Consider the following 26,493-nt stretch of genomic DNA (forward strand, 5'->3'; position numbering starts at 1 on the left):
TGTGTGTGTGTGTGTTTGTTTTATATTTTCTCCATATTGCTGATCATTCTTTCTGTCCCATCAGCCATGTCATGCCCACAGAATAGCTATTATAAGTCCTGTGGCACAGCCTGCCCTGCCACCTGTGAGGACCCATTCAGTTCAAGACCCTGCATCCTGCTTTGTGTGGAGACCTGCCAGTGTGACCCAGGGTTCGTCCTGGAAGGTGACACGTGCGTCCCCTTGTCCCAGTGTGGCTGCTTTCACAATGGTTTCCGTTATCACAGCAACCAGACCTTCTGGGCTGATGAGGGATGCACTGAACAGTGTGTTTGTGACCCTCACACCCAACAGACGCTATGCCATTCGGATTCTTGCAGCCCAGATGAATACTGCGACCTTCAAGATGGAGTCAGAGGCTGTGTGTCGTACCCCCATCAGACATGCATGTACACTGGTCATCACATAGTCACCTTTGACCAGCATGACTATGATTTCCATGGCACCTGTCGGTATCAGTTAGTGGGCCTGTGTGGACAGAAGCAAGGCCTTGATGCCATTCAGGTTTATGTACAGACAGATGGACACCTCGAGTCAGCACTTCATGTCCTGGTCAATGTGAGTGGCGTGCTTGTAAAGTTAAACAGCAAAAACACTGAGAATATAGAGGTGAGTGCCAGTGTCCCGTTGTTGCTGTGTATATCTCTTAGTTCTTTTTTTGTCATGTCACACACCGAATCATTGACACTATAATGGGTCATAAATAATCTAATAATTAGACCAGACTTTTACAGAGATTACTTTTAAAAATGGGCTACCCTGTGCTGACTTTGAAATGCAATTTTGCCACCCCCTACAGGTTGATGGTGTCAAGAGGAGCATGCCTTATCACTTCAGCCTTGCTGCATTGGTTTTCTCTTTGGGGCTGCACACTTACATCTACACAGACATGGGCTTTGAATTTAGTCTCAGTGTGGAGGGCATAGTGGGCATTAGTCTCTCCACTAAATATGCTAATGCTACTTGTGGCCTATGTGGTAACTTCAATTCTGATCCTGCTGATGACCTGACAGCAAATGGCACACAAGAGCATCTCAGTCCTGAGCATTTTGGTAAAGCTTGGAGAAGTGGGCAGAATCTTTGGTGTGTGGAGGGCTGTCTAGGAGGAAGTTGTCCAAAATGTTCATCTGAGAGTCTGTCCCGCCTCTCTGACCCGGAGGCTTGCGGGAAGATTCTGGAAGTTAATGGACCATTCAGACACTGTCATGGCAAAGTGGACCCCTCCAGCTTTTACAAGCGCTGCATCAGTGACCTGTGTCTTCATGGAGGTCTCCAGCCTGCACTGTGTCGCTCCCTAGCAGAGTATACTGCTGTCTGCCTTTCCCACAAGGCTACAGTTTATGCCTGGAGGAGTCCTGGACTCTGCTGTAAGTGTTAATGTACTCTAGCTTTGTTGTGCAAGTGAATTAAATTAATATCCTCTACAACTGTAACTGTGCTGTTTGGAGTTCAGCATCATTGCACACCAAATGAAATAAGGAGAGTTTGTGATGCGATTTCATCATGTTTAGATTGTTTGATATTGATCGGGGTAACATGAGGAAAAGGGAATGGAGATTATTTGCATACAGATCAGATAAATGCCTGTAGGTACATAAAGAATTATTGCATTATTCTGTTTATTGCAAGTTTTGAAAAAAATAGTGTGCTATGACTCCTATTGGTATTGCGGCCACAACCTTCCAGGTGCTATTGGACCACTAGATGGTACTAATGCATCACTGGTGAACCCTAACCTTTACAATGTTTTCCTGTCTTGCTGCCCTACGTGACTGATGTCTCTCTGTATCTCTACAGACCCGTCATGTCCCTCCAGTACCAGTTACAATGTGAGCTCTGCTTCTGTTCACCTCTGCCTCAGCTGGCAGAATAACACAGTAGAGATGCCCCTAAACACTGGGGAGAGCTGCCTCTGCAAAGGAGGTTTAGTCCACAGTGGCAACCTCTGTGTCTTTCCAGAAAACTGTGGCTGCTTTCAACATGGAGAATACCTCAGGGCAGGACAGGAGGTGTCAACATGCGAACAAAGCTGTTTATGCCATGCTGGGGGACACGTGTCTTGTCGTAATGTCTCCTGTGGCGAGGATGAGGAATGTAAGCTTATTAGGGGTGTTCAAGGCTGCCACCCCAAACCCAAAGTGGCACACTGCTCTGTTGATGGATCTCAATATACCACATTTGATGGACATGCATTTGAATTTCATGGTTCATGTCACTACACCTTGGTGCAGACATGCTCTCTCAAGAAACTGAATGTGGAGCCTGTTTTGATAGCTACACAGGGGAACCATGGTCAGGGCAGTGAAATCTACTTGCAAGTCAATAAAATGTATTTTAAGACATCAGCAGCTTTTCCTGGAAAAATTCAGGTAATTCATGTAATGATTTCACAACCTTCAACATGATTTATAGTTCATCTCTTTGAATGCAGTGTAAAGTAATTTTTCACAGCATACACTAACTGTATTGTATATTATGTTTTTAAAAGTGAATTATTTCACCCAGGTAAATGGAGTGTACGAGAACCTGCCGTTCTCACAGAGCAACGTCACTGTGCATCAGAATAATGGATGGATAACCATCAAGACCCCACAGTCAGTTGAGCTTGTATCTGACCTACAAAACCACATTCTGGTCAAGATACCTGACATTTATCACCAGACAACCTGCGGCCTGTGTGGGAACTACAATGATGATCCCTCAGATGACTTGCAGCTACCCAATGGCACTTTGATCTCTGATCCTGACAGCTTTGGGTTGTCATGGAAGTTGTCTGATATTGAGTCATCCTGCAACGATACATGTGACAATACATGTGACAGTACCTGTCAACTCTGCCAGTCCCCTGTGCCAGAGTACACCTCTGACCTGTACTGTGGCCTTATCACCCATCCCAACGGACCCTTCTCCTCTTGTCAGCATTTAGTGTGCCCACAGAAATACTACTCCCGCTGCATGAAAAACCTTTGTGTTGCAGAGGGACAACTCTGGGCCCTGTGTGACGCGCTGTGGGCCTACGAAGCAGCATGTAAGGATGCAGGAGGGGTGGTTGACCTCTGGACGAACACTACAGGTTGTGGTAAGTCTTAACAGCTTGGTACATTGTTTAAATGTCATCCGTAACATTCCAGCAATGGTATAATTAACTGCATTTAATCATTTAAGAGTTGTGTTTTTATTTTACAGCTCATCAATGTCCTAAATTCAGTCACTATAGCCAGTGTGCCAATGCTTGCTCCTCACTGTGTCCTGAGATAATCCAGGCAGTGCAGTGCCCCAGGGACTGTGAGGAAGGTTGCCAGTGTAATACTGGGCACCTTTATGATGGCCATGCCTGTGTACCAGCAGAGCAGTGTGGTTGCATACAGGGCGGGAGGAGGTTTAAGGTCAGAATTAAACACAGTTCTGTGTCCAGTCTAATTAGAAAAGTGTTCATTTAGCTAGTCCTAAACTTTAACTTGAATTATACCATTTATATTTACAATTAAGAATTGTATTCAAATTAATAATATGCCTCTTCAGTAAATACAGTCCAATATTGTTTTGCGTCTTTCATGTTTGTATTTTCAGGCCTCTGAGAGCAAACTGCTTCAGAACTGTACTATTAACTGCACCTGTGGGCCTCCTCTTGTCTGTGAGCAATACTCATGTCCTCCACTGCACAGTTGTATGGTTTCTGATGGAATTGTGGGTTGCCACAAGGATGGTGAGCATTAAAATAGAAAACATATTAGATACTGATTTGTTTAGTGCATTTATTACTTTTCATGTTGTTAAAACTAAAATGTCCGTTTTCCTTTCAAGCACAGCAAAACTTAGATCCATGTGAGGGAAACTGTGATAAAACAGAGAAATGCTACCTGAGGAATGGTGTGCCGGTCTGTGAAAGCCGCCAGGGTTTGTGTTGGGCCTGGGGAGGCCAGCACTACCACACCTTCGATGGGCACGACTATGACTTTAATGGTACCTGTACCTATCTGCTCGCTGCAAGCAAAGGGTCCGCATGTGGTCTGACACCCTTTAGTGTGTCAATAAAGAATGACTGTGTAGAGGATGCAGCCAATCTGCTTTCAATGCAGTCGGTCACTTTACAAGCTTATGGGTTCATCATCAAGCTCAGGGACAATGGCAGCATACATGTAAGTAAATGTAAATTTCTGAATGACAAAGCTTCTCAATTTTTACTTTGATCACTAATGAGTCTCCTGTTGTTTTTTTTTTTTTTTTTTTTTTAGGTTAATGGTCAAGTGACTTATATTCCTGTTAATCTGTTGCGGGGTAAGATTCAGGTCTCTTACAAGGAAGGCAAATCTCTACTGAAAACTGACTTTGGTATGCGTGTAGTCTTTGATGGGAACTCCTCTGTTGTTGTTACACTGGACCCACGCTACAAGGACAAAGTCTATGGGCTGTGTGACAATTTCAACGGAAATCCACTAGAGTATCCTGTAACTACGCCTGGTTCTCCTCCCATTAAGACAAGTGTGGAGTTTGCTCAGACTTACCGGCTCTTTGATGGGGACCATAACTGTTGTACTGGCTGTGAATGGAAATTGCATGATCCCACCTTGCCCTTAGATCCTGATTCTGACATTGTTTCTAGTTACAAGAGACAGTGTGCAGTGCTCAGTGATCAGAACGGTCCGTTCACCCACTGTCATAGTCGAGTCAATCCAGATTCCTTTTATGAACATTGTGTAGTTGACCACATGCATAATGGAGAGTCAAAAGTTGCTCTTCACCAAGCCATACATTCATATTCCATAGTTTGTGAAGAATCTGATAGCTACCACAGTGAAGTGACAGTTGGTAAGTAGTTCTGTTGATGAGTGCAATATAATGCAATTTGAAATTTTTTTTGTGACTACTGTGATAAATTACAAACAAATTAATCATTTCAGATGTGCACTGTCCACCAAACAGCCACTTCAAGACATGTGGCTCAGCCTGTCCTCCATCCTGTGAATCTAATGCCACCACCTGTAATAAGGCCTGTGTTCAGGGCTGTTTCTGTAACCCTGGGTTCTTGAGGAGTCCAACTGGCTGTGTGCGTCTAAATCAGTGTGGCTGCACCGACTCCAGAAGCAAATACTACAGCCTGAACTCCACTTTCTGGGCACCAGACAACTGTGGCCAGCTCTGTGTCTGTGGGCCGGCTCCTGGAGAGGTCCACTGCCGTCCCACCCAGTGCCCCAGAGGAACGATCTGCACGCAGCTATATCACAAGAGGGTGTGTCAACCTGAAAAACCTCAGAACTGTACCATTGTTACTGGGCTACATTTTATGACCTTTGATGGATATCATTTTGACTTAAGAGACAGTTGTTCCTATTCATTGGTTCAAACTAACTCCAACTTGACTGGACTAACCCCATTCAGTGTCACTATCTCTGATGCAAGCTGTCGCAAAAGGCTTTTTCATAGCCTTAACTTAACACTCAAAATCTATGGTTTGGAGGTGGCAGTGAGAAAAGATGAACCAGGAAAGGTTTGGGTGAGTACTTTGGAAGGTCTCATCAACACAGTCTTCAAAATGAAAAACGATATGTATTTCTAATGTGATGTTTCTTTTTATTCTCAGTTTGATGAGCTGAATAAGACCTTGCCATACTCTTACGAAAAAGGTCGTGTAAAGTCCTACCGAACACCTTCATCTCTCGTCATTCACACTGATGTGGGATTACAGCTGATCGTCTACAACACTGGCACTATAATGGTTATCCTCCCCAGCAGTTACAGTTCTTCTGTCTCAGGTCTTTGTGGGAATGCCAACTCTGACCCTGATGATGACCAAATGATGCCGGATGGAGAGCTGGCCCAAAACAAACTGGAGTCTGCCCACAGCTGGAGGTCTCTGGGAGCAGAGGCCTGTAGGCCTAAGTGTTCCTTCACACTGAAGCATTGTCCTGTTGAGGCACAGAAGCTTTTTGAAGGCAGTGATTTTTGTGGGGTGTTGTTAAATGAATTGGGGCCATTTGCGGAGTGTGCCTCAGTGTTAAGTCCCAAGCATTACTTCCATAGCTGTGTAGCAGATTCCTGCTCCTATGACGGTCACTACTCAGCACTCTGCAATTCCATTTCATCTTATGTAACAGCCTGCCAAGCAGTCCAGCTGCCAGTCCGGCAGTGGAGGACTGACACTTTCTGTGGTGAGTACATGTTCAATCTGTTTTATTTTACTTCGGTTTAATCTTTAATCTTAAGACATTTAATGTGTGATGTCTGTGTTCACGGCTGTTGCACTGTGAAAGCCAAGTACTTGAGGGATCACTTGACTTTGACTTCATGTACATGTCATACAAGGCAGCAATCATGCAAATTTTGTGTGTGGGGTGGGGGGGTGCAGCTGTGTTGATTTGATACCTTTTCATGTGTCAATTGCATATGCTTGGACAGCAATACTGCTTTGCCTTAAATAGCCACAGCATCCTCCTAAATGTATGAAAGATTCTGTAGGATGAAAGTATATTGTGTAAACCATATGTTAAATGTTTCTTCTGTAAAGTTGATGTATTTAGCCTCTCTCCCCTTAGGTATGTTGTGCCCTAAGAATAGCCACTATGAGCTGTGTGGCCCTCGATGTCCTATTGTGTGCCCTGGACTGTCCTCTCCAGCAAACTGTAGTGGAGGTTGTGAGGAGGGCTGCCAGTGTGACCCTGGCTACGTCCTGAGTGATGGCCAGTGTGTGCTGGTTTCTGACTGTGGCTGCATGCATGAGGGACAGTATCACTCTGCTGGCCACTTTAATTCTGAGAAAAGCTGCCAAAAGTGTAACTGTGAAAGAGGACAAGTGACCTGCATCCCCATAGAAAGCTGTTCAGTAAAAGAAGGCCTTTCCCTGCAGTATGGAGTGTGCCAAGTATTTGCTGGCTTTGGCTACATCACTTTTGATGGCGTTATTTTGCCTCACCACGGAGCTTGTACCTATGTAATGTCAGCCCTCTCCTCTAAAGACATGCATGACTATACTCTGCTACTTAGCTTTAAAAAGAAAAGTAATGGTATTTTCTCAATAAGCAGACTGGTATTTCGTGTGCTTTCACTGGAAGTGTCCATTGACCCTGAAACTCTATGGAAAATCCAAGTAAGTACTGCAATTTCTAGCAATATTTGTTAAATCTTTGCAGCCTTAACTTGTCTCTGTCCTTTCAGGTAAACAGAGAAGAACGCAGAGTTCCTTTTGACAATGGAGAACTTGAAGCATACCAAGTTGGCAACAGGCTGATTATCACCACTCTATCCGGGGTAGGAATTGACTTGTCCTCTACCCAGTACCTCAGGTTAACTCTACCACAGATACATGACGGCACAGCTTCGGGCCTCTGTGGGAACTTCAATGGGGACAGGTATGATGACTTGGAATTGAGAAATGGTAATCTTACCAAAGAGTTTGAGGAGGTCCTGCACAGCTGGGCAGAAGTAGCTCCTGGACAGCATTGCACTGACACTTGTGGGAGAGAGTGTGATGACTGCACCCTGTCCACACATGACCGCATGGTCTGTGATGTCCTGTTGATGAATAGTATTGAATTCAACACTTGTTGGAACAGTGGTGTGGAGCGCGATATTTACGTAAGTATGTGCATCCGGGCACTTTGTACTGGGGCAGGGCACATGGCTGCATGTCTAGCACTGGAAGCATATTCTGCAGCCTGCCAGGCTAAAGGAATACCAGTAGGGCCGTGGAGAAAGAACACTTCTTGCGGTAAGTGAATCATTTTGTTTACCGTTTGAATTAAGAGTATGTGAGTTACGCTTAATGATTTTGTATTTATTACACCCAGCTTTGCAGTGTCATGACCGGAGCAGCCCGGAGGAGTGTGTTGACTCTAGCTCAAACTCGTGCCCTGCTCTGCTCCAGCCTGGTTCAGCAACTGGCTGTTCAGAAGGCTGCCAGTGCCACCATGGGAATGTGTTTGATGGGGGCGAGTGTGTACCTTACAGTCAATGTGGGTGTGTTCTTCATGATAAATATATTAAGGTAAATACAAGATTAATACGTACACTAAATGCTATGTACACGAAAGGTTTTCAGCAGTAGTGAAAGAAGTATTAGATCCTACTTCAGTAAAAGTACTAATGTCACACTGTAAAAATATTGTTTACAAGTCCTGCTTTTAAAATGTTTTGTTTTGTCCAGCCAATTTGTTTCAGCTTTACTTGAATTGTTTGGTAGAAAGCATCACATCTAATTTTCAAGTCTTGTGTTCAAAAATCTTAATTTTGTAAGTAACTAAAGCTGTAAAATAATTGTAGTAAAGTACAATATTTCCCACTGAAACATAATGGAGAAGTAGAAAGTAGAAAAAAAGACTTGAGTGCAATTTTGAGATACTTGAGTACAGTACAGAGTAAATCCACTTACATACCAGCACCAATTAACTGATTTGGTTTCTGTCTTTTCCACTTCTTAGACAGATGAGCAACTGTACTCTGACGACTGCACCCAGAGATGCTGGTGCCACCCTTTGAGCGGGGTGATATGTGAGGAGACAGGCTGCAGTCAAGGGCAGCAGTGTGCTCTGAGGAACGGTTTCTGGGGCTGTCATGACAGACCTGAAGCTTGTGAGCTCAGGGACAGCCTCCATGTCTCCACATTCAGTGGGCAGCAGCTGGACTTGGAACCTCGGTTATTTTATAGCTTGATGTCCCTCTGTGATGAGGCCAGTGTGCAGTGGTTCAGCGTGATCTCTTACCATGGACCTTGTGATGGCAACTCTTCCAGGCTTGTCACTGAGTTTCAAATCCTCCTGCATGGATCATCATTTGCCATACAGGGTGGCATAGTGAAGGTATAACTCCACTAAGGACTTTGATGGTGACAAACTGAAACATGTATTGAAATTTTCCAGTGGCTGTCCTGACTCACTTTTTCACCCTGCAGGTAAATGGACACATTGTGTCCCTCCCTCACATTGTGCCATCAGGTGTGTCCCTGACATCTGGTGTGAACCAGGACAAGTCAGAGGTCATAGTGATCCTGAGGAGAGATGCTGGGATGGAGTCGGAGTTGAAGATGGAGATTGGTGTTACCATGGTGACAGTCAGGATTCCTCTCTGGTACTCTGGGAAATTGTGTGGTCTCTGTGGAAACCTTAATGACCTCCACTCTAACAATTCAGTCAGGTCATGGGTTCTCCCTGACTTTCCTGGCTGGTAAGTGGTGTTCTCTACAACAATAGTACTGTCTGTGCATTGACAGACTAGTGTTTGTTTAAAAATGAATTAAAAAATGTATCTTTGCTTTTTCCACAGTGGCTTCACTGGATAACCGACTGTTGTAATGTCCTGAGTATTGTGTAATGTTGAATGTTTTAAATATAACAATTTAAAAAAACTTTGTGTATAGTCTGTGATATAAACTCTGATGGATGGCATGCCCTTCTCATACATTTTACATAATGCTGGCTGTACTCTTATCAGTTAGACCCACACACCTTTTTTTAAATAAGGTCATCTCTGGCTAATGTTGACTTGGTTCCAACTGGAAAAAAGTAATGAGGGCACACCTTTTATCTAAATCCACAAAGTGTGTACAGTACCTAAACCATGCTCAATATTGCCCTGCCCAAGGGCTACTGACCAGATGAACATAATTAAATATTTGAGGTTGAATCATTATTCTACAATCAATCTAGTGCAAACTTTTGATCGCCAAGTTATATTTACTTTTTATCATAAATTATTGTTCCTCCCACTACCTGCTGTTATTTCTGGGTGACACCCAAAACCAATAGAAACCACCCGTTTACCCAAACAACTACAGAAATGTTAGTTTAAGAATTGATCGATCAGGTCCAATGGATTATCCACCCATTTCGCAGGCATTACAGGGTTGCACATCTTTGACACATTTGTTTATAAGATTGAACTGGCTTAAAGGACACAATATAAACATTGGCAGTCATTGTGATTTGTGCACTGACTAGGGCTCCTATGCAACGTGCAGGTGGAAATTAGTTTTTTTTTTTTTTTTAACTGATAAAATACATTTCATAAATCGAAGAGCAGTTATGCAAAATAAGGTACGGAAAATAAATTAAGTTTAGATAAAATTTTATCACAATGTCAGTATGTAACATTTTTATTTAGTACCTGTTTAAAGTGAAGTTTTGTGCACACTTGGATCCAAGTGATATATCAATTTAAAGTGATCTAGGTGTGCAGAAATCTCCACTTTTATCAAAGATTTAGCCGAGGAGTGGTTTGTCATCCTGCTTGTGTAGTGCCTGCTAAAATGTAATTACATCAGTTATTTCTACAGTGGACATCTAAGAAAATTTTGTTCTTACTAGAATAAGAAACCAGCATTTGGAATCACACATAGTCTGTCTTGTGAGATATCAATGTACTACAAAAAATCACTATTCCTCAAAACACTGCCTCATTATCAGACTAGACTGTCCGCTTGGGTAACTTTAAAGATAAGTTGTGACTAATGGCAAGGCAAGCATGTGATAAGACCAGTCAAAAATGGATAGTACTATTTGGTTACACCAGAATATACATAGTGCTATGGGCAAATAATTACATTGACCTATAGCTTCCTGGTTTTACACATCCAGTAGCATTGGAATTTTTTTTTTTAAAGTCACAAGTGTGTAATAAACTTGTCTAAAAACTTTAATAGGATTATTCATGTATTAGGGCTATATTATCCCAATATTGTACATTTTCCACTAAAAAGGAAATTGGAGATTTTCCAAGAAAGTTCTACACCACTGCAAGTTATTCAGAAGTTCATGTGGGGATTCTCATCAGTTTCTGGGACGCAGATGTCACTAGGTGTGGTGTTTCTGAGGAAAAAGATAAATGATTAATCAAATATGTTATTGGTGTTAGACCTCACACCTATGTCAACAAACAGCAGGACCTACAAGTCATTGCCAAGTTCTGCCTTAATTTGTTTTAGAGGAAGAGTGTTTTTTCAAAGTTGTACCTGTTGGGCTTGAAGATTTTTGATTGGTTGTGTTTTTGTCCATCAGACTATATAAAAGGATGCAACTGTAAAAAAAAAAAAAAAAATCATATGCCTCTTAGCAGGTAAGCACTATCCATTCTGGGATTATGTACGTTAGAAATAATGCATTTGTTATTCAGATAATGTACATTTAAAGTGTTTCTGTTACTGAAACAAGGATTTTTGTCTTTCAGCCATGGGGACCCTGTTGCTGCTTTGTGCTTTGGGGGCTTTATTCAGCTGTAAGTATATATTGTCATACTCCAATTTCTTTTTTTTATTTTATTTGGCAGAATGTTACTCATTTTCATTTCAATGTGATATATCTGTGCTTGTCAATTTGTCATGATTTTAAGCTTGAACTAAAAAGAAAAACAGCAATGAAAATTTTCAAATTCAGGAAAAAAATTAAAAATCCTGCCAACCATTAACAACTGTTAATTAAATCTGACTAAATTTAGCTTGATGAATGAATCACAGCAGCTTAGCTTAGAATTCCCCAGCAGGACAAGTGATCGGCCAATTTGAAGCAATTTATCCAGGTTGCCAACCCCATCAGTTGAGAGCATTGTTGTGCGGCCATACAGATGTTTGTGAGAATGAAGCAGAATGTTAAACAGGTGAAGAATTTGAGAGTGCAGCACATAAAGGATAGCCATCTAAATTGAAATTTGCTTTTGTTGGGAATAGCATTTACCTTCAGCTGCCATTGAGTTGGAACTATTATACTGAATGGGTGAAACAGGAGTGTAATCTAAATCCCCCAGGCCCTGACTGAGCCCAGAAAATGTTCTTTTCACAGCAAAGGCACAGATATTGATAATATTTCCATTATGCAATTATATTGTCTGCACAAGTGACTTATTGAGTGCTGCTGAGAAGCAGTCAAGTGACTATTCCTCAGTCTAAATCTCTCACAATGGTTATCAAGGAAAAAAAGCAATCCATCCATTATAGACTAGCATTCATCCCTGCTTTTTAACTTTAAAATGAAGGTATTTTTCAGTCACTTTCTTTGTCATATTGTTTCTTTGTACTGTGCATGTGATCCAAGAAGTCTCAAGCATAGTTCTGCATTCTTTGAATCCTTTGATTGCCATGGCACGAATAGTCTAATTTATTACCCAATGCCTTTTTGACATGTTTTCTTCATACACGACATTTGTGAAGCACAATTTTGTACCTGACTACTGCATTTTAGGTAACTTGAAAAGATGTCTTCTTTTGACATGTATTTTTCTGTCTGTTTGCTTGCTCTTTCCCCCCGTCTGTCAGGTCCATCTAGCGCTGGATGGGCAGGGAGGGAGTTTGTCTTGTCATTCATGCAGAATTATGCTCCTCACTACGACAGTCCTCGCTTTCAGCTCTACATCACGGCTGTTCAGGCCAATGCTAAAGTGACAGTGCAAGTTCCTCCTATAAACTTCAAGCAAGAGAAAACTCTCAATGCTGGAGAGACGGTCACCATCAGTCTCCCCACTAATATTGAAATGTACGGCAGCAAGAAATCTCCCAACACAGTGCGCATTGAAGCCTCGGCTGATGTGACCGTAACTTCCTTCAACTACAAGCTGTACACAGCAGACACCTCTGTGGTGTATCCCACCACTGAATGGGGCACAGAATATTTCATCTTTACACCTGCTGGAACCCCTTATGGCTCCTATAAAGAGTTCTCTGTGACAAATGGGAAAGAGAGCAACAAAGTGGAGATTTTCCCACAAGGCCCAATCAAGTTCCAGAGTCGTGTCTATGGGCCAGGCAACCAAATGGTACTAGATCTCCAACCTTATGAAAGTGTCCAGCTCCAGAGTGTGTATGAACTTTCTGGCACCAGAGTTACCTCCCAGCGCCCTGTTGCTGTAGTCACGGGTCACACGTGCACCTGGCGCTTCTCGAAATGTAATCACGTTTATGAGCAGCTACTGCCAGTAAGCAGGTGGGGATCCAGCTTCATTGTGCCTCCCCTGAGCTTCCAGAAGAGATATGACAGTGTCTACATCCAGGCCTCCCAGACCACCCGAGTCACTGTCCAATACGGCAACCGCGAAGATGTCCTGAGTCTGACCACGGGGCAAGTAATGGAGCTCCGCTACCATGATCCTGAAACACTGTCCATTCAGGCTGATCATGGCATTCAGGTCCTCTTGCTTTTCAACGGTGTCGCACTGAGCTGGCTCCAATTCTATGACCCTTTCTTGATGACCATCCTTCCCACAGACCGTTTCTGCTCCTCTTACTCTCTAGAGGCTCTGGAGGGCTTTGAAAACCAAGCCCTGATTGTGGCACAGACCAGTGCAATGGCAGAGTTGCGTATTGATAGTACGAACTTGCCCCGTGATGTCCAGTGGAAAAAGGTTGCAGGGACAGATTTCTCTTGGGCGCTGATGCCCTACAAACAAACCCCTGGCAACAATCGACACACACTGTCCAGCTCTGGTTCCCGCTTTGGTCTCTACAGTTTGGGAGTCAGCCAGATGAATGGTTATGGTTCCCCAGGACAATGTATCCAGCCAGGTAAGGTGCACATATAGCTCTTAAAGAATTGTGATGGACAGTATATTTTCTAGAGAGATATTCATTAATTGTATATTCTATATGGTTTTCCAGGAAGTGGATCTTTGTCCTGCAGCACTATCACCTGCAGTGCCAGTGAGGTGTGTGAAATGAGGGGTGGGTATCCCTCCTGTGTCCCCAAGCCAGTGGAGAGCAAACCTGGTACCTGCTCGGCCATGGGAGATCCCCATTACCGTACCTTTGACGGGCGATATTATAACTTCATGGGTACCTGCACATATGTTATTGCTAAAAACTGTGGAAAAGATGATAATCTCCCAGCCTTTGAGGTCCTTGCCCAGAATGAGAACAGAGGAAATCTCAGGGTGTCATATGTTGCCCTGGTCACAGTGAAGGTGTATGGTGTCACCATCACAATAGCTAGGTCTGAGACAGGTCGTGTGAGGGTAAGGATTCCTATTTGTTAGTAAGCAATTGCTACGTCTTCAAATGTCCATATTTCAAATATTATCCTGACTTCAATTTATCATGAATCTTAGTTTTAATTATTTCTTATTTATTTAAATCAATAAATGATTACTGTAATTTCTTCAAAACAGATTTTCTGTTTTATTTCGTGCAGATTGACAACAGTCTGTGGAGTTTGCCAGTATTCCTGAACAACAACAAACTAGTTATGTTTCAGAGCGGTCGCTCTGTCGTCATTGAGACTGATTTTGGTCTGACTGTCCGTTATGACTGGGAACACTATCTTGTGATCAATCTGTCTGGCAGTTACGCGGGTAAGACTTGTGGTCTCTGTGGCAACTTCAATGGCAACCCCAGAGATGATTTCACCACACCCTCCGGCACCCAGGCAGGTGGGGCTGTGGCCTTTGGAAGCAGCTGGAAGGTGCCAGGCCTTGTGAAAGATGCTCCGTGCAGAGATGACTGTGTGGGTGGGTGTGAGCGCTGCGAACACAGCCTGATGAAGATGTGGGAGGGTAACTTGTTTTGTGGGCTCATCACACTTATAATAAATGGCCCATTCAGCAAATGTCATGCCGTCATTGACCCACAAGCATACCTGGAGAACTGTAAATATGATGTATGCATGGGAGGCGGCCTTCGACATTTCCTCTGCAGGGCTCTGGAGGCTTACACTGAAGCCTGCCAGCTTGCTGGGATCCAGGTCCAAGACTGGAGGATGATTGCACGATGCCGTAAGTAACATTAACTAAATCAGAATCAGCTTTATTTGCCAAGTATGTGAACAAATACAAGGAATTTGACTGTTTTTTTCATTATCCTCAATGTACTTACACAAGAACAATTTACTGAAAGATAGAAATAGATAGCTAAAGACAAGGACAGCAAAGCTGAACAAATATAGGTAGAAAAATTTAAAAAAAAAAAACTATTATAAAACAAAATAAATGAATGTGTGTGTATATATATATATATGAATACATACAAAAAGCAACAATGACCAACACCATACAATATCATGTTTTCTGTAGATTGTAAACCAATACAAATAGGAATAAATATTGAATGGGTAAAACACTAGATGACCCTATATACATGAAGTGGGTGGTTATGTACAGTATACAATATATATAGATGTATGATACATACATGTTAAAGCATAGTGTGTATATGAATCTATAAACATAATCTATAATTAAATAAAAATTAATTGTCAATTCAACATACTGTTTTTGTTTTTTTGTTTGTTGTTCCTCGTATTTACAGTATAACACTATTGTATTTCTTATCCCTAAAGCTGCTGACTGTCCAGCCAACAGCCACTATGAGCTTTGTGGCAATGCCTGTCCTGCCACTTGTTCTGACCCTGATGCTCCTTCCAAATGCAAACGCAGCTGTGTGGAGACCTGCACCTGTAACGCAGGCTTTGTTCTGAGCGGAAGCCAGTGTGTGCCCGCTGCCCAGTGTGGTTGTACGTACGAGGGTCGATACATCCCTGCTGGGGAGTCATTCTGGGCTGACCAGGGCTGCCGGCGACTGTGTAAATGCTTAGCTGGAAGCAGACGTGTGGAGTGCCAGGATAAAGGATGCGGGGCAGGGCAGCAGTGCAACGTGGTTGAGGGCATAAGGAAGTGCCAAGCAATCTCCCACAGCACTTGCCAGGCCACCGGTGACCCCCATTACGTGACCTTTGACAAGAGGAGGTTTAACTTCCAGGGCACATGTGTGTACCAACTGGTTGCACTTTGCTCCAAGAACCCAGATTTGGTGCCCTTTGAAGTGTTGGTGCAGAATGATCACCGGGGCAGTAAGGTGGTTTCCTACACCAAGTTAGTGGAGATCAAGGTGTACTCCCTCAGCATTGTCGTTTCAAAGACGTACAAGGGCATGATTATGGTAAGAATATATGTTTATATCAACAGTTATCTTTCCTGTGAGTCACTTTAATATTCAGTTTATATAAAAACAATTGTGTGTTCTTCTCAAGGTGAATAATGAGCTGGTCAACCTGCCTGTAACCCTGGATGGAGGCCAGGTATCTGTGTATAAGAGCGGCTGGTACGCTGTAGTTACCACTAACTTTGGCCTCAAAGTGTCCTTCAACTGGGAAAGTGCCGTTTTTGTAACACTGCCAAGCAATTACATGGGAGCCGTTTGTGGCCTCTGTGGCAACTATAACGGCAAACCTCAGGATGACCTGATTCCAAAGAATAGTGGCAAACCTGTCTCACCAGCAGAATTTGGTACCAGCTGGCGAGTGGCGGAGATCCCAGGCTGTGTCGAAGGCTGTAAAGGGGTGTGTCCTGATTGTGACATTACCCAGAAGGTTCAGTACGAAAAAGGAGATTTCTGTGGTATTTTGACAGACCCAAAAGGTCCGTTCCGTGATTGCCATGCCAAGGTGGACCCAGCTGGCTACTTTGAAGATTGTGTTTATGATGTGTGCCTGTATAAGGGCAGAAAGGATGTGCTGTGTCAGGCTATTACATCGTACACCTCTGCCTGCCAGGCTGTGGGAGCCAAAGTGTACAGCTGGAGAACCAGTCAGTTCTGTGGTGAGAAATGCATTAATTAAAAAAGAAAAATTCTTTACATAAAAGGCAAAGTGAGCATTTCATTTTCTTTTTTAATGTATACGTCAATGTTTGTTTCTTCCCTTCCCGGGATTTTATGTTGCTTTGTAATCACTGCACTCTAAATTAAAATGTGTCCAGTGGGTGAAAAAAACATTCACATTGTCTTTTATGTCCCTTGTCCACAGCGGTGAAATGTCCAGTCCACAGCCACTATGAAGTCTGTGCAATGGCCTGTCCTGCCTCATGCAAGAGCTTGATCCCTCCTCAAGGATGCCAGGCTCAGTGTGAGGAGGGATGTTCCTGTGATGAAGGGTACATCCTCAGTGGAGATCTCTGTGTTCCCTTCTCAGAGTGCGGCTGCCTCCATGAAGGTCGCTACTACCGCATTGGCCAAGTGTTTTATCCTAATGGACAGTGTCAGGAGGAATGCAAGTGCACACAAGATGGAGAGGTAATAAATACTATAAGTAGACATTTTACTAATCAGTGTGAACTTGCAATATAGAAATAATATTTCTATAATATTAATAATAAAATTTTTATAACACTTCTCTTGTTTCTTAACTGTCTTTCTCAGGTTGAGTGCAAGAAGATTGCATGTGGCCCAAATGAGAAGTGTAAAATAGAGAATGGCGTCCAAAAATGTCACCCTGTTGGTAAGGGTGTGTGCCATGCCTCTGGTGACCCCCATTACAGCTCTTATGATGGGCGAAAATTTAATTTCCAGGGCACCTGCACCTACACACTCTCGGAGAGCTGTGGGCTGGAAGGCACCCACCTGGTGGCCTTTTCTGTTCAGGTGGAGAACGTGCAGTGGAACCAGATAAGGAACAAAGTGGTGTCTGTCACTAAACTGGTTGCTGTGGAGGTCTACGGCTTCACAATCATCATGAGGAAAGACATGTTTGGGGTCCTGGTGAGTGACAACACTTGGTCTTCATTTGACCCAAGCTCCATATTTGGAATACAGTCAAATCTGTTGCATGTGTTAGATGGTGGCAGATGTTAGATATGGCTGAGAGATGTAAAATTAACTTGACAAATATATTAAATTTTTTCATATAACATTCCTTCTTTTATTTAAATAACACTTGTGCCTTTCTTTTAGGTAAATGGAGTGTTTAACTACCTTCCTCTGAATCTTAATGATGGAGCAGTGCAAATCTATCAAGAAGGCATACATTATGTTATTGCAACAAATTTTGGACTGCTTGTCACTTATGACCTGGTCTATCATGTGACAGTCACAGTACCTGGTAATTACCGCGGTAAGGTCTGTGGCCTGTGTGGCAACTACAACGGCGATCAAAAAGACGACTTCGAAATGCCCAACCGTAAGCTGACCAACAACGTGAATGCGTTTGGAAAATCATGGAAGGTCACCATCCCTAATGTGGTGTGTGGAAATGGCTGTGAAGGGAATAACTGTCCTGACTGTGAACCGGCTCGCAAGGCTGTGTTTTCAAAGACCACTTACTGTGGTATTGTTACAGCACCCAAAGGTCCTTTTGCAGACTGCCATAGTAAACTGAACCCACAGCCATACTTTGATGACTGTGTGTTTGATCTGTGTGCCTCCAACGGTGATGGAAAGGTGCTGTGTAACAGCATAGCAGCATATGCCTTCAACTGTCACATGGCAGGAGTGGATGTCAAAAACTGGAGGACGGCTTCATTCTGTCGTGAGTGACGAAGAGAAATTAACTTTATTGTTTTTCCTTCAAATCCACCTATTATTTGTGTCTGCCATACTGTAATAATATTGTTTTTATTAAATATAAGAGCAGGCTCTAATACCTTTCCCCTGTCTGATCATTTATTTCAGCCATGAAATGCCCAGCCAACAGTCACTATGAGGTGTGTGCAGAACCCTGCTCTGCATCTTGCCAGGGCCTCACAGAGATTGTCCAGTGCTCCAGCAGCTGTATAGAAGGCTGCGAATGTGACGATGGCTTCTTATTTAATGGACATATGTGTGTTCAAGAGTCTCAGTGTGGCTGCTATGAGAATGGAAAAACTTACAAGGTACAATTCAACACCTTTGTCTATACACACACGCCTTTCCATACACAGTCATGTACAAATGACAGCTTGTTAGTGTCTTAAGCAAATACCTATAACAACATTCATGCTGACATGGCAGTAAAGTTTTTCAAAGTTGTGGACCTTAGCCAGTCTGATCTTAGATGTGTGCACTGAGGATTTCTCCTGAGACTTAATTAGCAGATTGTCTAAAATCTGTGTTTTTTTTTTTTTTTGATGAGATGGAATAAGAATGATATGATGTGGACTCCTCTTTAACCTGTCATGTCCACTGTGTAAAATTTCCCCCTGTATAATGAACCTGCTCTGTGTCCCCAGCCTGGTGAAGTGGTGTATGAGAAAGACTGTGACACAAAGTGCACCTGTAATCCAGCAACAGGCCTTGTCTGTGAAAAGCATTCGTGCCCTCAAAGCACCAAATGTATGGTCAAGAAAGGAATCAGGGCATGCTACAACACAGGCAAGACATGGATACTGTATATTTGTATCAACCAGTTTTAACAATTCTTAACTTATTAACTGAGTAAATACTTTTTCAAATAAATGAACAGCCAATTTTAAATTTGTTTTAATAAACTGCGCTTATCCTATTCATTTCCCACCTTTGTTTGTCTTGAGAAGATCCCTGCAAAGATGCCAAGTGTCGGGTCAAAGAGAAGTGCCGTGTTGAGAAGGGAGAAGCTGTGTGCGTCCCTGAGTACACAGGCGTCTGCTGGGCCTGGGGTGACCCCCACTATCACACTTTTGATGGTTACTACTATGACTTCCAGGGCACATGCAAATATGTCATCTCCAAGACATGCGGGAATCTGGATGGTCTAGTGCCATTCTTAATCACTGAGAGGAATGATAACCGTGGAAACACAGCAGTTTCTTACGTCAGGGAGGTAGATGTGTCTGTGTACGGGTACACTATCACCATCCGTAAGAACGAAGTTGGTCGAGTCACGGTAAAGATTATTTATTTTTATTTTTTCTGATCTGTCTGACCTGTGACCTGTTCAGTGTGTATATTACATATATAATTCTGATCTGTTCAGGTGGATGGTGAGCTGTTGAATCTACCTGTGCAACTGGGTGAGGGTGAGGTGTGGGTGCTTCAGCGTGGTCACACTGCAGTGGTAGAGACAAACTTTGGCCTGGTTGTCTCCTACGATTGGAACTGGGAGTTTATCATCAGGCTGCCCAGCAGCTACTACGGCAGTGTCTGTGGTCTGTGTGGCAACTTCAACGGTAACAGCCGCGATGAGCTGCAGAATCCAGCTGGCAAAGCTGTCTCCTCAGTGATAGAGTGGGGCAAGAGCTGGCAAACGCCTGACCAGGACAAAGACCATCCTTGCTGGGACACATGTGTGAAAAACTGTCCTACCTGTGACGGTAGCCAGGTTAAGCTCTATGAGACTGAGGCTTTCTGTGGGGCCCTTGCAGCCAAGACCAATGGTGTGTTCCAGAAATGTCATGGAAAATTGGACCCTCAGGCCTTCATGAACAGCTGTGTGTATGATATGTGTTTAAATAAGGGAGACAAAAAGATGCTGTGCCAGGCATTGGCCTCCTACAGTAAGCAATGTCGTGAGGAAGGAATAATAATCAAGGGGTGGAGGAAAAAGTTTGGCTGCCGTGAGTATTTATGAGAAGCTAATTTTAATCAAAGATATCAAACAAATATTTATGTTTTTGTTTAATGCCTTTTTAAATTTAATTTCTATCCAGCGATGAACTGTCAGCGTCACAGCCACTATGAAGACTGTGCCAGCCCATGCCAGCCATCCTGCCCATTCCCTGAGCAAAAGCAAACCTGCAATGGTGTCTGTGTGGAGAGCTGTGTGTGTGATAAGGGCTACGTCCTCAGCGCTGGTGTCTGTGTGCCTACTAAAACATGCGGTTGCTCCTATCAGGGCCGCTACTACCAGCCAGGCCAGCACTTTTGGGATGATGAGACTTGCGGCCGCCTATGCGAGTGTGATGCGACGCTGGGCATGGTGACATGCCGCGAGGCTTCCTGCTCTGCCAACGAGAGGTGCACCGTAGTGGACGGGGAGCGTGCCTGCCGACCCATCAGTCACGCCACTTGCTCGGCCTCAGGTGACCCACACTACCGGACTTTTGATGGCCGCAGGTATGACTTCCAGGGCACATGTGTATATCAGCTGGTGGGACTGTGCTCTCAGAAGACTGGGCTCGCGCCTTTCAAGGTGACTGTGCAGAACGACCACCGGGGAAGCAAGGCTGTGTCCTACACAAGGACTGTCACGCTTACCATATATGGCATCACCCTTACCATCAGCAGAGAATACCCCTACAAGGTCCTGGTAAGTATGGTTGTGGAGGTATGGATAAAGGCAGCATATGGGTGATTTGATAAAAGATCAAATATGCACATGCAATGAAACACTTACTGCAATGTGGATTTTTGGCGAGAAAAGAAATGGGACACAGCATCTAGTTACAGTATTAAAAATAAAAAGAAGATACCCCTCATTCAAATGAGTGGATGATAATGCCTTCTGTCATTGTGCTATTTCTGACAACCCTCATGCTCTTCCGCATATATATTTAATTGCATATTAAAATTTTGATCCAGGCAGACTTAATTAAACTAAGATTTAACTGCACATTAGAATGGATTAGCAAGGACGGCAGAATTATTAAATCTATAATCTCCTAAAAATATTCCTCCCTCCCTCATTTTCTGCTTTTCAGCTCAATGGGCAGCTTGCTTCGTTACCACTGGCTTACAATAATGAGCTGCTCGTGTTTCTCAGCGGCTGGACAGCTGTAGTGGAGACAGTTGCTGGTATCACCGTGACCTTTGACTGGCGGAGCACAGTGAGCGTTACTCTGCCCAGCAACTACCAGGGCGCAGTCTGCGGACTGTGTGGCAACTACAACGGTAAAGCTCAGGATGACCTGACCATGCCGAACGGCCAGACTGCCAATAATGGAGCCAAGCTGGGGGAGAGCTGGCAGGTGGCCCTCGTACCAGGCTGTTCATCAGTCTGCCAAGGGGCATGGTGCCAGGCCTGTTCAGAATCCCAGAGGAAAGAGTACCAAGCCCAGAAATACTGTGGTATTATCGCTGACAAAGCAGGGCCTTTCAGAGATTGTCACAGGCGTGTGGACCCTGCTCCTTACCTGGAGGACTGTGTGTATGATGCCTGTCATTATCATGGCCGTCATGAATCAGTCTGTGATGCTGTGGGAGTCTATGTCTCTGCCTGTCAGAACCTAGGAATCACCATCCACTCCTGGAGAAGAGAGAATTTCTGTCGTGAGTTTGAGATTGTGATGTCATTTTTTTAAATACATTTTTTGATGCTTAAAATCTCCTTTCACAATGTCATATTTTACCTTGTTCCTCTCTCTCTCTTCTCACCCTTTCCTGCAGCAATGGTGTGTCCAGCTAACAGCCACTATACTCTATGTGCTACGGGTTGCCCAGCCACCTGTGCCAGTTTAACCTCCCTTACCACGTGCCGCAGGCCCTGTACAGAAGGCTGTGACTGTGACGAGGGCTTCCTGCTGAGCGGGGATACCTGCGTGCCTGTGAGAGACTGTGGCTGCTCCTATGATGGTCAATACTACAAGAAAGGTGACGTCTTCTACCCTGAAACCGAGTGTGTTGAGCAATGCGTCTGTGGGGAGAATGGCGCAGTGTCTTGTCAAAAGGCCAAGTGCCGTCCAGGGGAGACCTGTAAGCTTGTAAATGGAGTGAAAGGCTGCCACCCTGAGGGGCAAGGCAAGTGTGTGGCTTCCGGTGACCCTCATTACATTTCCTTTGATGGGCGGAGGTTTGATTTCCAGGGTACCTGTGTCTATGTATTGGCCAAGGTTTGTGATGATGACAAAGGCTATCTGACGCCATTCACTGTAACTCAGGGGAATGAGAAGTATGGAAATGGAAAAGTGGCTGTCACCAAGTCGGTTGCTGTGGCGGTCTATGGTTTTGTCATTTACATCCAGCAGGGAATGCCATGGAAAGTCATTGTGAGTTCAACAACTTTATCCAAAACACTTGTGTGGCTCCATTTGTCCGTGTTACATTTTTCCTCACAATGACACTGTTCTCCTTCCTCCTCTGTCCAGGTGGATGATGAACTCCTGAACCTTCCTCTCTCACTGGACAATGGACGTGTTAGAGTCACCCAGGAAGGTCGCAACATAATTGTCCGGACAGACTTTGGACTGATAGTTCTGTACGACACAGTCTATTATGTTGAGGTGGTTGTACCGTCTACATACCAGGGTAAGATGTGTGGTCTTTGCGGCAACTACAACAAGAAGGGTGGCGACGACTTCATACTTCCCGGTGGCAAACAGACAAAGAACGTCGATGACTTTGGGAAGGCGTGGGTGGTGGACCTGCCTGGGCATGTGTGTGGGGGCTGTGGAGGCCAGTGTCCAGTATGTGAGCAGGCCAAGGCCACCATGTATGGAAAACCGGACTCTTGTGGCATCATGAGTGCACCTAATGGGCCTTTCAAAGCCTGTCACAGTAAAATTGACCCAGCAGCATATGTGGCTAATTGCGTGTTTGATGTTTGTGCTTTGGGTGGCAACAAAGACACCCTTTGTAACAGTGTGCAGGCCTATGCTTTGGCCTGCCAGAGTGCAGGAGTGACTCTACAGCCATGGCGGAGCGCCTCCTTCTGTCGTGAGTAATGCACAACAGTACTTTAACTGAAAAACTGTTCATATATTTAATATTTTATATTTCAGGTACACATACAAAGTCTTACACATGTCTTCTCTTGTAGCTGCTTCCTGCCCTCCACACAGTCACTATGAGATGTGTGCCGACACCTGTAGCGGGACCTGTGCCAGCTTTATTTTCCCATTTACTTGTTCTGAAAGCTGTTTTGAAGGATGCCAATGTGATGCCGGCTTTGTTTTTGATGGCATACAGTGTGTTCCTTTGGACAACTGTGGGTGTGTGCACAATGGCAGATATCTGACGGTAAAACGGAAATTAGTAATAGTAACTGTGCTACAAATGAAAATGACAAAATAGTTATCATAGAAAAATGACTAATACTTTTTATTCCTCTCATGGCTTTTAAATAAATTGAGATGTAAAAGACTGGAAGATAAATGATTTTAATGTTATGCATAATCTATGTTTACAGGTGGGCCAAGCAGTGGTGGAGAAAGATTGTAACTCCAAGTGTGTGTGTCAGGCCTCTGGGCTGGTGAAGTGTGAAAAGCTGTCCTGTGCCAGTGGAGAAGTTTGTGGTGTAAGAGACGGGGTCAGAGGTTGCCACGTCAAAAGGGGCCACTGCAGTGTCAGCCAAGTTGGCCACCTCACATCCTTTGACGGCATGTCTGGAGCTATAGGCGCTAAAGGGGCATTTGAAGTGGCGTCTCTGTGTGACGAGACTGCTAAGCTTTGGTTCCGTGTAGTTGTGGACGTTAGGGTCTGCATTAGAGGTGCGTCTCCCACTGTAGCCACCGTGTATGTGTTCTTCAAGGAAACCACCGTCGCAGTGAACAGCCAACACGTGACATGGGTGAGAAGAGCTGGGAGGGATATAGAATAGTTCAGTGTTTAATCATGAAAGTAATCATTTTGATGTAGAAATATTTTTATCTCAATTGATTTTGTTTTTCATCTTCAGGTAAATGGCAGGAAAGTGTCTCTTCCCAGCAAAGTGACGAGTGATGTATCCGTCCAAATCTCAGAGAGGACTGTGATCATTGAGAGGGCATCTGCTGTGCGGGTCATCTACTCAATTTCACAGGAGGTCACCGTCATTATTGACAGTAGCCTGTCCGGTAAAGTGTGCGGTGCCTGTGGCAACTACAATAACAACTCCAAAGATGATATGAAGACAGCAGATGGGAAAATCACCACTGATGTGTCTGTGATTGTCAGCTCCTGGAGCGCTGGGGATTTTTCTAGATGGTGAGTATTTGAAAGGTATACTGCAACATTTCCTCTGTATGAATGTAATGGGCAATGATATATTGCTACATTTAGTGTTATGATAATGATAGTCCTCTTCTTCGCCACACGCTCTCTCATCACATTGTTCCCGAACCCCTGATGTTAACTTTAATTGTTTTAATAACATAACGACTTTGCCTCTTCGTCTACGCTTTTAACCTTCAATTCCAGTTAGCGTGGAAGTTTTAATCTTGAACTCCATCTTGCCCTTTATTATGCAAACTGCAAACTTAATTTGACCACTGAAATAATCGAGCACAGATCAGCGAGAGATGGGACAGTGTTATGACCATTCAACCGCTTTTTCTCTTAACAGCAAGAACTAAACAAGGACTCCACAGAGCCCTTTTAAAGGAATGAGAGTGTAGTTTTTAATTGCATTTGGTCCAATTTAATTAAGAAATGCCAGAGAATCCCCTATGGTAATTACTGATTAAAAAGCAGGTGAGGCTGACAGGCATGGCCATCAAAAGCTACCAAGCTTGCAATCCAATCACTGCTTGTCATCCAAGGACACTTAAGACTCATCTGGGTGCAATATTAATTTGAGCCCTCATCTTTAGTTCTGTGTTCTAGCCTTAAGTCAATCCCTTGGAGAATAGAGTTTTGTGTATCCCCCTTCCTCTCTTCATTCAAAGTAGTTGTCTTTTTACAGGCATTTTCTCATCACCAGACCCTGAAAAACACAAGAAAATGCCCCTAAGAATCAGTGCTGTTCTTGAGTGTTTGCATATGCCTTTAAAATACAAAATACAATTTTCAAAAGTGTTGCTTGTAATCTCTGTTGTGCCTGAGCAAACATGACTTTACTTTGCTCCAGTGCCCTTTGACTGCAATTTTTTTTTCTTTTTCATTTCAGCGGCCTGTAGAGATGTTTGCTCGGCTGTGATAGAAAGCATCTGGTCTTCAGGTAAAAAAATAAATAAAAATGAAGTTGTTTCCTCTCAAAACTATCAACTGACATTTCCTCATGAATGAAACTGCCGTACAATGTGGCTAACATCCCTGCTTTTTTACCCCCATTAAACAGGATGAAGAAGAATGTGAAGTCGTTCAGCTACAGTTGCCTATTTACAGCCAGTCTCACTCACCACACTTTAGTACTTCCTCTTGATTCATGAAATTGTTTTGGTGGTTTACTGGTGGTCTGGTCCTCTATTGTTAACCTTGGAGCGATAGAAATCCTCCCTCACTCTTGACCAACACCTCCATCTAGTGGAGGAAGGAATTACAGCACCTCTTGTCTCTTCTTTTACTCTGTACCTGTCTTATTATTCTTGCTTAGTTTAATATGTTCTACAAAATGTGTTCCCCTTACTGTTCTGAGCAATAAATACATTTTAGTTAAACTGTGTGATAGTTATTTGTCCTTGTAGAACACTTTTAGTAAAAACAAATTAAAACAAATGACTCTTAAATCTCCTGAATCTTGCATAGCTGGCGACAGAAGAAATCCAGTGTACACTTCTTGTTTTAATAAGAAAACTATTTGCACTAAAGGTCCTCATGTGGGAGGGAAAAATAAAGTAGCTGCCACAATAACAAAATTCCACAAATATCTACAGCTTACCAACCACAACAGATGATAGACAGGGTAGATATCACCCTGGCTATCATAGTCTGAGTCAAACATATTGGCATACCAGTCCACCCAGCTCTGTATTTGCTAGTAGAGGGGCCAGAACTTGGTGTGGGAGAGACTCTGGGAGGACAGTTTTTAAATAGCTGAGAGAAAACTAAATCTCACTGACACCCCACCCCCCCACATCCACTGAGCCACTCTCTCTCCAAAGCACTGTAAAAGTAAAGCTGGATGTGGGAGGGGAAATGAGCATGATTTACAGGTCATTATAAAAAGCATGTTTTATGATCAAAACACCCCCCCAAAATCACCAAACACGATTTTGGGGAGTAACTTCAGTGGCTGGGCGCTCACATCAGCTCCC

General features: G+C 43.6%; 1 protein-coding gene across 1 annotated transcript in view; it reads left to right on the forward strand.

The window, feature by feature from the left end:
- The window catches only part of LOC118335724 (IgGFc-binding protein), a 34,644-nt gene extending 8,766 nt beyond the window's left edge, over positions 1 to 25,878 (forward strand). Inside the window, exons 13-49 of the mRNA XM_035672150.1 lie at positions 65 to 648; positions 839 to 1,406; positions 1,837 to 2,408; positions 2,545 to 3,118; positions 3,226 to 3,425; positions 3,610 to 3,745; positions 3,844 to 4,178; positions 4,275 to 4,848; positions 4,941 to 5,533; positions 5,621 to 6,188; positions 6,573 to 7,123; positions 7,192 to 7,744; positions 7,824 to 8,020; positions 8,454 to 8,831; positions 8,924 to 9,191; positions 11,194 to 11,241; positions 12,275 to 13,516; positions 13,610 to 13,962; positions 14,139 to 14,718; positions 15,282 to 15,880; positions 15,972 to 16,539; positions 16,746 to 17,011; positions 17,138 to 17,476; positions 17,669 to 18,242; positions 18,386 to 18,585; positions 18,922 to 19,063; positions 19,225 to 19,553; positions 19,644 to 20,223; positions 20,317 to 20,915; positions 21,307 to 21,874; positions 21,992 to 22,590; positions 22,690 to 23,257; positions 23,361 to 23,560; positions 23,730 to 24,110; positions 24,219 to 24,505; positions 25,407 to 25,457; positions 25,578 to 25,878. Of these exons, the coding sequence (XP_035528043.1) occupies positions 65 to 648; positions 839 to 1,406; positions 1,837 to 2,408; positions 2,545 to 3,118; positions 3,226 to 3,425; positions 3,610 to 3,745; positions 3,844 to 4,178; positions 4,275 to 4,848; positions 4,941 to 5,533; positions 5,621 to 6,188; positions 6,573 to 7,123; positions 7,192 to 7,744; positions 7,824 to 8,020; positions 8,454 to 8,831; positions 8,924 to 9,191; positions 11,194 to 11,241; positions 12,275 to 13,516; positions 13,610 to 13,962; positions 14,139 to 14,718; positions 15,282 to 15,880; positions 15,972 to 16,539; positions 16,746 to 17,011; positions 17,138 to 17,476; positions 17,669 to 18,242; positions 18,386 to 18,585; positions 18,922 to 19,063; positions 19,225 to 19,553; positions 19,644 to 20,223; positions 20,317 to 20,915; positions 21,307 to 21,874; positions 21,992 to 22,590; positions 22,690 to 23,257; positions 23,361 to 23,560; positions 23,730 to 24,110; positions 24,219 to 24,505; positions 25,407 to 25,416 (15,683 nt within the window). The 3' untranslated portion in view covers positions 25,417 to 25,457; positions 25,578 to 25,878. The remainder of the gene's footprint in view (positions 1 to 64; positions 649 to 838; positions 1,407 to 1,836; positions 2,409 to 2,544; positions 3,119 to 3,225; positions 3,426 to 3,609; positions 3,746 to 3,843; positions 4,179 to 4,274; positions 4,849 to 4,940; positions 5,534 to 5,620; positions 6,189 to 6,572; positions 7,124 to 7,191; positions 7,745 to 7,823; positions 8,021 to 8,453; positions 8,832 to 8,923; positions 9,192 to 11,193; positions 11,242 to 12,274; positions 13,517 to 13,609; positions 13,963 to 14,138; positions 14,719 to 15,281; positions 15,881 to 15,971; positions 16,540 to 16,745; positions 17,012 to 17,137; positions 17,477 to 17,668; positions 18,243 to 18,385; positions 18,586 to 18,921; positions 19,064 to 19,224; positions 19,554 to 19,643; positions 20,224 to 20,316; positions 20,916 to 21,306; positions 21,875 to 21,991; positions 22,591 to 22,689; positions 23,258 to 23,360; positions 23,561 to 23,729; positions 24,111 to 24,218; positions 24,506 to 25,406; positions 25,458 to 25,577) is intronic.
- Positions 25,879 to 26,493: the final 615 nt, after the last annotated feature.

The sequence above is a fragment of the Morone saxatilis genome, unplaced genomic scaffold (genome assembly GCF_004916995.1).
Source record: "Morone saxatilis isolate NCDOM2014 unplaced genomic scaffold, NCSU_SB_2.0 Contig24, whole genome shotgun sequence".
Taxonomy (NCBI): domain Eukaryota; kingdom Metazoa; phylum Chordata; class Actinopteri; family Moronidae; genus Morone; species Morone saxatilis.